The sequence below is a fragment of the Nicotiana tomentosiformis genome, chromosome 7, assembly GCF_000390325.3.
Source record: "Nicotiana tomentosiformis chromosome 7, ASM39032v3, whole genome shotgun sequence".
Classification (NCBI taxonomy): Eukaryota; Viridiplantae; Streptophyta; class Magnoliopsida; order Solanales; family Solanaceae; genus Nicotiana; species Nicotiana tomentosiformis.
Window position 1 is genome coordinate 65,695,071 of NC_090818.1, and position 10,371 is coordinate 65,705,441.

The 10,371-nt window shown below is 40.3% G+C and overlaps 1 protein-coding gene across 1 annotated transcript; it reads left to right on the forward strand.

Annotated features, from left to right (window-relative positions):
- Positions 1-9,375: 9,375 nt before the first annotated feature.
- Positions 9,376-9,792, forward strand: LOC138895714 (uncharacterized). Its single transcript, XM_070180435.1, has one exon. It carries the CDS (start codon positions 9,376-9,378, stop codon positions 9,790-9,792), a length of 417 nt encoding a protein of 138 aa, XP_070036536.1.
- The last annotated feature ends 579 nt before the right edge of the window (positions 9,793-10,371 follow it).

Genomic DNA, 10,371 nt, shown 5'->3' on the forward strand with positions numbered 1-10,371 from the left:
GTTTCATGCAAATTCAACCAACAGTTAGGTATAATCATAAAAATGCCATGGTGATAGTCCAGAAGTTGCCTTCAGAGTTAGTAGATATAGGTATAAAGAAGGAAAGCATCTAAACACTTAGATTTTCATGCTTCAATTAAATGAAATGAACTTATGAACTTTCAGATTCATCTCAGTCAGGATTATCAAATAATAAACTCAACCACAAGACAAATAGAATGCACAGAAAAATTATGTAGAAGTGAAGATCACAGTAGAATCATCAATGAGAGATTATGAAGTTTAGGTAAACCTGAGCAGTCAAGCAAAAGAGAAAAGTTAAAGGTATATTGACCTTTTAGAGGGAAGCAGACCACACAAGGATCTCTCTTAGTTGCATAGGACCCCAAAGCTTCAAGCTCGAAACAGCGAAAATACTCAGACACGAAAAAGGAAAACCAGTAAGGAACCCTAGGTTTCGAAATCATAAAATTGCTCTCAGATGATTGTGTAGATATTGTTAGGTTGTTTTTTCAATGTTAGGTGGTTATAGATGAGAACATTAAAAACTCTATTTATAATGCCATTTAAGGCTCTTAGGGTTTTACTAACTCAAGACAATAGTGAGAAGTGACGAATGATCGATGATGACAACACGATTGAGTGAAATCAGAAATAAACAAAGGGAAAAATGAACGAAACTTTTACCTGAATTGAGAGCAAGTGAACATTAAAGGAAAACCCTTCAGACAATGCCCAAAAACCTAGAGGTCACTACGTTGGACCTCTGGTTATATAATATTCATGATGAAGCTCTTAAACATGCACATGCATGTTTCATTTTAGAAGAACGAGTGGAGAAACCAGATGAAATAAAGTTTCATCATTTAGATATAGGGTTTCAAATTGGGGGGTTTTCAATTTAATCAACAAAAATGGAAACTGGACTCACTGGCTTCATCAACTAGGGGCAAAGGAGATGAATCTGTAAGTCTGATTTAAAAGAACGAAAAGAATGGGGTTTCAACCTTACTGGCCATGTCTAATCTCTCATATTTGAAGAGAAAAAAGGGAAAATTAGCGAGATTTGGGGATGGAGAAGCAGGGAAAGATGATTTGATGAAAGTCTAATGACCTTGCACTAATTCGTGCAAGGTTTTCATGGCTGATGGGTTCGAAAGGATGAGAGAAAAGAGAGATGAAAAGGAAATGAGGGTGGTTGTGTCAAAGAGAAATGATTAGGGCTTTGGGGTAATGGGAGGTCTGTCTCTAGGTTAAGAACGAGAGGTGGAACGAGAGCCATTTGATCTGTTGATTAACGACTCTGATTATTTGAGTAATTGGAAACTTAGAAATGGTTTAAGTGGGAAAAATTGGTGGTCGTTGGATTACTTTGATCGGACAGTTGAGATTAGATCACTGGGTGTTTAAATTAAAGAGAAATGGAGATCAATTTTGAGTCGTTGATATGAGGAACAAACACCTCTGATTCGTTGTGTTTCTTGTGTGAGTGGTGGGGGAGGGTGACGTGGCACACGATGATTGGTGAAAAGAGAGTGGTCCGGATTGCCACATTGGAATGGAGATGGGGTGTTTGGACTGGGTATTTCCGTTTGGGCTTTATAGTTGGGCCAAAACTAATTTAAGGAATGGCCACTTTGCCTTTGATTTGAGAATTGCAATTGTAGCCCTTGTCTTTTAATCCCTCTTTTGCCTTATTATATATACTATATTTTAATTTATTATTTATAAAAATACGTTATTTTCTAAATTGCAACACTAATTTCGAATTTTACATAATAGTCTAATTAACTAAAGACTAAAGAGTAATTCATTATAGAACCTATGTAATGTATATATAAGAATTATTTCAAAAATCTTAAAATAGTAAATATATTTGTAATTACATAATGTAAATACTACGCGAATAAATTTAAAAACTAATATTTAATTAACTTGTAAAAATTAAGTATTTGTTACTGGAAAACACTTTAAAAATATTTATTTTAAGTTATTAAGTATAATTAAATTAATTTAAAAAGGGAGGGTCAAAATTGGTTGTCGACAACCTCAACATTGGAAATAACATGAATATGAAAAATTAAAGAACTATACAATCTATCTAAAGCATGGAAGACATAATACACAAAGTAACATGGCACAAGTAATGCTAATTCAACTCGTATGTTGATCTCATGGACAACGCATATACACTCGTCACCTTGTATATACGCCGCCCCAAAACATAAATCACATAGCAAATAGACTAGATTATACCATTTTCCTCAAATCAAGCTTAACCAAGACACTTACCTCTTTCTGGAACAAAATCAACAATCCAACACTTTTTTCCTTTAGAACAAGCCTCCAATCCACCTGTATCTAGTCAATTATTTATTCAAACAAGTCAAAACAAGCTTTAGAATCTACCCTTAAATGACAAAAGGTTCAATCTTTAACATAATTGAAAAAGTCAATAAAAGTCAACTTGGGACCACATGGTTGAAACCCAAAATTAAGATCAAATCCTGATTACCCATTCACCCCCGAGCCCAAATATGTGATTTGTTTCAAAATCCAGCCTCAATTTGAGGTCTAAATCTCAATTTTGTAAAATCCCTAAATTCTACCCAAAATCTCCAATCTCTACTCTATAAATCTTAGTTTTGATGATGTTATTCATGAAAAGTAATGACAATTGAATGAAAACAAGTTAAAGTTACTAACTTATGAAGTTGGAAAGAAATTGCTCTCCAGAAATTGCCTCTATAGAGAATAGGTTTCAAAAATAGTGTAAAATGAGCTAATTCCCGAAATTCCCACATTTTACCCAGTTGCAGGTATAACAATTGCGGACTCTTATTTTCAATTGCCATGTGCGCAAATGCGAACATCTGATCGTAATTGCAATCCATCTCCCAAGACACTAATGTCGCAAATGCGACGAAGCCATCGCAAATGCGAAAGCCCACCTTTCAAAAATATGATCCAAGATTCATAATTACGAAACATCCCTCTAACTCCATAGTGTCGCAAATGTGACACTTTCCTCGCAATTCCTAAAGAAGCCCCTATCGCAAATGCGAAGCTGCTCATCCCAATTAGTCATAATAAATGTGAGCCTAACTTAGCTAAAGTGAAGCTCGCATTTGCAAATTGCAGGCCATGAACACCAGCAGTTCCTCAGCTAAGCCAAAACTATTGGCAACACATCTGAAACTCATCTCGGGCTTCAATTCAAACGTTAACACAAGTGTAATAACATCATACAAACTCGCTCGCGAGCTCAAATCGTCAAAATAACATCAAAATTCAAGAATCGATCATTAAAACTCAAGATTTTCAGGTACAAAACTTAATTTTCCAAATATTCACATAAAGCATTGAAATGGACTCGTCACCCGGGACCCCGACCAAACATACATACAAGTCCAAAATTATCATATGAACCTAGCTGAATCATCAAAATAATTATCCGAGGTCTTTACCAAAACGTTAAACGTGGTCAACTCTAGTAAGATTTAAAGGAAAACATGTTTCATTAATAAATTTTTGAAAATTGACACGGACTACGTATGTAAGTCATAAGTCATCAAATTGAGCTATGAAAGATTTCAAAACATAGAAAGGGGAGCTAGTACTCCAAACGACTTATCTGATCGTCATATTTTTCACCTCTAAAAGGAATATTCGTCCTTGAACAGACATAGAAATGTACTTGGACTGGAATAAAGGTGCGGGCATCTACTTCTCATCTCGAACTCGAACTCCCAAGTAGCCTCCTCAACCGGTTGACCTCTCTGATGCACTTTCATGGAAGGAATATTTTTAGATCTTAACTTTCGAGCCTGCCGATCTAGAATAGTCACCGTCTCTTCCTCGTAGGTCAAATTCTCATCAAGTTGCACCGTGCTGAAGTCTAAAACATGCGACCTATTTTCATGGTTCTTGCGAAGCATGGAAACGTGAAAATAACGGATGTACCCCTACTAGACTAGGAGGAAATGCAAGCCTATAAGCAACCTCCCTGACTCTCCAAGATCTCAAATGGGCCAATAAACCTCGGGCTCAATTTTCCCTTCTTCCCAAATTGCATCACGCCCCTCATAGACAACACTTAGAGAAGAACCTTCTTACCTTCCATGTAAGCCACATCTCAAACCTTCCGGTCTGCATAACTCTTATTCCTTGAATGCATTGTACTGAGCCGCTCCTGAATCACCTTTACCTTCTCCAAAGCATAACGAACCAAATCTATTCCCAACAATCTAGCCTCACTGAGCTCAAACCAACTAACCGGATAATGATATTGCCTCCAATATAAGACCTCTTACGGAGCCATCGCGATGCTCAACTGATAGTTGTTGTTGTAGGCGAACTTCGCTAGAGGTAGAAACTTGTCCCACTGACCCTCGAAATACATAGAGCATGCCCACAACATATCCTCTAAAATCTAAATGGTACGCTCAGATTTCCCATCTGTCTGAGGATAAAATGCGTTACTCAGCTCAAGTGGCATGCCCAACTCACGATGCACAACTCTCCAAAAGTGTGATGTGAACTGCATGCCACGGTCCTAAATAATAGAAATGAGCACATTGTGCAGGCGGATAATCTCCCCGATGTAAATTTGAGCCAATTTCTCTGAAGAATAGGATTTCATCACTAGAATGAAGTTTGCGGACTTAGTCAACTGGTTCACAATAACCCAAAAAGCATCATACTTCCTCAAGGTTTGTGGTAAGACTAGCACAAAGTCCATAGTGATGCGCTCCCATTTTCACTCCGGTAGCACCAACTTTTGAGTCAAACCACCCGGTTTGTGATGTTCATACTTCACATGTTGACAATTCAAACACCGAGGGACATGTCCAACAATGTCTTTATTCATCTTTAGCCACCAATGGTGTTGCTTCAAGTCACGATACATCTTTGTGACACCTGGGTGAATGGAATACTGTGAACTGTGAGCCTCTTAAGGATAAACTCTCTCAACCTATCAAAATTCAAAACATAAATCCATCCTTGAAGCCACATAACACCATCATCCCTAATCATAACCTTCTTGGCACCACCTTGCTACACCGTGCCTTTGAACACCAACAAGTGAGGATCCTCAAACTAGCGAGCCTTGATGCACTCTAACAAAGATGATTGCTCCACAACACAAGAAAGAACCCTTCTAGGCTCCAGAATTTCCATCCTCATGAACCGATTAGCCAAAGCTTGAACATCTATGGCTAATGGCCTCTTCACTATCGGTAAAAATGCCAAACTGCCCATGATTTCCGCCTTCCTACTCAAGGCATCAGCTACCACATTGTCCTTCACTGGATGATATAATATTGTGATATCATGGTCTTTCAATAACTTTAACCATCTCTGCTACCTCAAGTTAAGATCCTTATTCCTGAACAGATGTTTACCTCGCATGGAATGCCGTAAAGATAGTGCCTCAAAATATTTAGCACGTGAACAATTGTTGCTAACTCCAAGTCAGACACAGGGTAATTCTTCTCCTAGACCTTCAATTTATGACACGTAGCCAATCGCCCTACCATCCTGCATCAATAATGCGCCAAGTCCAATAGGTGATGCATCATAATACACAATGTACGACCTCGAACTTGTCGGTAACACCAACACTGGGCTACAATCAAGGCAGTCATGAGCTTCTAAAATATATCCTCATACTCATTAGATCATCTTAAAAGAGCTCCCTAGTGAGTCAACTTGGTAAATGGGGCAGAGATAGATGAAAACCCCTCCATGAACCGGAGATAGTAACCCCCCAAACCCAAGAAGCTACGAATCTCTGTAGCTGAAGTAGGTCTAGGCCAATTCTTAACTACCTATTTCTTCTTAGGATCCACCTTCATACCCTCGGAATACACAATATGACCCAAAAAGGAAACTGAGTCTTTCAGATGCACAATCTGTAGGTGCTTCTCATCCTCCTATCTACTGCGAGAGTAAACAAGAATATCATCAATGAAGAAAATCACAAAGGAATGCAAATAAGGCTTGAACACTCGATTCATCAAATCCATTAAGTTGTTGGAGCATTAGTCAAGCCAAATGATATCACTAAGAACTCCTAATGACCATATCGAGTCCTAAAAGTTGTGTTAGGGACATCTGATGCCCTAATATTCACCTGATGGTATCCAGATCTCCAATCAATCTTGGAAAACACTTTGTCACCCTGAAGCTGGTCAAATAAATCATCAATCCTAGGCAACAGATACATGTTCTTGATATTAACTTTGTTCAGATGCCGATAAACAATGCACATCATCATCGATCCTTCCTTCTTCTTAACGAACAGCACTAGCGCAACCCGAGGTGAAACACTTGGTTTAATGAATCCCTTGTCAAGAAAATCTTTCAACTGATCCTTCAATTCTTTTAACTCAGTTGAAGTCATATTGTATGGTGGAATAGAAATAGGCTGAGTGTCCGAGACTAAATCAATGCAAAACTTGATATCCCTGTCGAGTAGCATACCCGACTGACCCATAGAAAACACCTCTGGAAACTCCCTCCCAACCGGTACGGAATCCATAGAAGGAACCTCCGTACAAGAATCTCGAATATAAGCTAAAAATGCTAAACACCCCTTCTCAACCATACACCGAGCCTTCAAATATGAATCCACCCTGCTAGTAGAGTTACTACGAGTCCCTTTCCACTCTAATCTAGGAAACTATGACATGTCTAAATTCACAATCATGGCATGAGAATCCAAGATAACGTAATACGGGGACAACCAATCCATACGAAGAATGACCTCAAAAACCACCATAATTAGCAACAAAAGATTAATTATAGTAACAAAAGCATTAGTGGTGTTAACATAAGACCAGTATACCTGATCAGCTACTATGGAATCTCAAACGGGTGTAGACACAGAATGTGAGGCCCCGTAAAATTTTATATAAAATTCGGGGTTTCGTGGTGCCGAGGTAGGGTAATGTATTTGAGGGTTGTAGAAAATCTTCGCGGTGAGGTACAAACTTTTTGGGTTGAGCAGAGCATTGAGGAGTTGAAGAATAATTATTGCAGAACATGGCATTTATGCGATCCATTATGCGATTGCAAATCTTTTGCAGAGTGAAGTAGAGAAATGGGCCAATTTTGGGGGTTGTTTTGCAGTCTACTATGCGACTGGACCAGACTAGCACAATATTTTGGGATCATTTATGTGGACCATTTTGCGGGATGCAGACATGATCTGCGGTGCACTCTTAAGGGTCATTTTAAAACCCGACCCCATTTCTATAAAACAACCTTATGGGTCATATTAGAAGGTTCAAACTGATATTTTACAGAGAGAAAAATGGTCTAAAGTGAGAAGAAGAAGTCCTAGGCTATTTATTCATCAATCTTTGCTCAAGTCTGGAAGCATTTACAAGGATAACTCACAAGGCCTTCATCCAAGAGGTAAAACTCTAGCCCTAGCCTTCAATTTCGAAATTTGGGTTAGGAATAGGTAATGGGGAAGAAGGTTTTGAGAATAAGAGTTATTATTGATGCATGCATGTACTAATATAGGTGGTAGCAAGGTTGTGGAGTATTTGTGGGTGGCCTACTGAAGTGTGGATTGATTGTGGGGTAAAGGAATCCACCATAGGAGGACCTTGAAACCTTAATGCACAAATAGTGCTTGATAAGATGCTCAAATGAGCTGAAACCCCGAGTATCTTCCTAATTATGATTCAAATTTGTCATGTTTCTAATAGATTGAAGTCACTAGGATTTTCGAAACATTGTAGTAATTTAAGGAAGCTTAAGCGAGGTATGTTGGCTAAACTCCTCTTGTAGAATCGATTTCCTTGATGTCCTCGTAAGTTGAGATTATGTTTGGCTTGATTTCTTATGTTTCGTGTTCCGAGTCCTTCCTAATAGAGTTGATTATCGTAAAATAAGCGTTGTGTTGAAAGATGTATGTACCCAGCTTCCGGTCCCAGTGTTCCTGATTGAGATCTTAGGGGAGCCATACAGATGTTGGCTTAGATAGTGGCGTTCCAAGCCCAAAGATCGAATGTTGCACCTGCTACTTCCAGCCAGCAAGGGAATTGTGCTAGTTCCAGGGTGAACAGGTTTCTTCAGCTAGATCTTCTAGTGTTCACAGGTACTGATCCTGAGGAGGACCCCCAAGACTTTATTGATGAGATACATATGACCCTCCGTGTTATGCGTGCTACTGAGACGGAGGGAGTGGAGTTGCCATCCTACCGCCTAAAAGGGGTGGCCTATTCTTGGTTTGAGATGTGAGAGGACTCCCATGAGGAGGGGAGCCCTCCGGTGAGCTGGAGTGAATTTGCCGATGCCTACATTGACCATTTTTTGCCTGCCGAGAGTAAGGCGGCCTGTACCACTGAGTTTGAGAGACTGAAGCAGGGTAGCATGGGTGTGTGGGAGTACTATATGAGGTTCACGCGCCTGTCCAAGTATGCCATCTACATGTTGACCACTACAGAGGCAAAAGTGTACCGATTTGTGCAGGGCCTCAGCCCATTGGTTATTAATCAGGCTACTACAGCTGCCTTGAATTCATATATGAACTATAGTAAGATGGTAGCATTTTCTCAAGCCATGGAGACCCGCAAAATTGAAGAACAGAATGGAGCAAGAGGGTAGCAACAAGGCCCGGTCTGCAGGCAGCTTTGGTGGTTCTTCCGATGGTGGTGGTGATAAGACAGCATTCAGGGGAGGGTTGTTAGGGCCATCCCAGTCCTTTGCTTAGTCTTCGGTTAGTACACTGGTATCAGGGACCCGTCAGCAGTAGTGGAGTCATTTCAGGCCCAGTCAGGGCAATAGGGGACCCCACCAACAAGGCCGGCCTATAGGGAGATTCCAGCAGCAGCAGAGGCCCTATGCCCTAGGTGTGGGAAGATGCATTTTGGGGCTTGCTTCATGGACCAAACCATATGCTATGGGTGTGGTATGAGGGGTCACATTCAGAGGTATTACCGTTCGTCCCGCCAGAGTGTGGGCAGGGGTATGGCACACCCAGCCAGTGCTGCAACCACTATATCTACAATACCTCCTCTAGCTCTAGGCACTCCAGCACCCATAGGGCGTGGTGCAGCTAGGGAAGGTGCACAGAGTTCAGGAGGGGCCAACCATTTCTATTCTATAAGGGGTTGCTAGAGGTCAGAGGCTTCTCTAGATGTTGTCACAGGTACATTGACTGTCCAATCTCATGATGTGTATGCACTTATTGATATCGGTTCCACTTTGTCCTATGTTACTCCTTATGTTGCTATGGAATTTGGGATAGAACCAAAATAACTTCATGAGTCGTTCTCTGTATGTACTCCGGTTGGTGAGTCTATTATAGCTACGCGGGTTTATAAGGATTGTGTTGTCATGGTGCGTGGTCGGGATACCATGGCCAATCTCATTGAGTTGGGGATGGTTGATTTTGATGTAATAATGGGGATGGATTGGCTTTATTCATGTTTTGTCAAGCTTGATTGCCGAACCAGAACCGTTTGGTTTGAATTTCCGAATGAGCCAGATATCGAATGGAAGGGGGATGATATGGTGCCAAAGGGTTGGTTTATTTCTTACCTTAAGGCCACGAAGATGATCAACAAGGGGTGTATTTACCATTTGGTCCGGGTTACTGACACCGATGCTGAGGCACCTACACTTGAGTCAGTACCAGTTGTAAATGAATTTTCGGAGGTCTTTCTGGATGAGCTCCCTGGGATCCCACCAGATAAGGAGATTGATTTTGGTATTGATGAGATGCCAGGCACACAGCCTATATCTATTCCACCCTATAGAATGGCACCTGCATAATTGAAGGAGCTAAAGGAACAATTGAAGGATTTGTTAGAGAAGGGTTTCATGTAGCTGAGTGTGTCGCCTTGGGTGTACCGGTTCTCTTTATAAGGAAGAAGGATGGGTCATTGAGGATGTGTTTTGACTATCTGCAGCTCAACAAGGTCACGATCAAGAATAAGTACCCGCTGCCAAGAATAGATGACTTGTTCGACCAATTGTAGGGTGCTAAGTACTTCTCCAAAATTGATTTAAGATCTGAGTATCACCAATTTAAGATTAGGGAGCAGGATATTCCTAAAACAACTTTCAGGATCTGATATGGGCACTTCGAATTTCTGGTAATGTCCTTTGGGCTAACAAATGCCCCAATAGCTTTCATGGATCTTATGAATCAAGTCTTCAAGCCTTTTCTTGACTCCTTTGTATAGTGTTCATTGATGATATTCTTGTATTTTCACGAAGTCGAGAGGACCATGCCGATCATCTCAGGGCAGTTCTGCAGACTCTATATCAGCACAAGTTGTATGCGAAGTTTTCGAAGTGTGAATTTTTGCTTTAGTCTGTCACATTCTTGGGTCATGTCATCTTGAGAGA

Coding starts and splice junctions, on each gene's coding strand:
- LOC138895714 (XM_070180435.1), top strand. CDS start 9,376: ATGGCCAATCTCATTGAGTTGGGGATGGTTGATTTTGATGTAATAATG.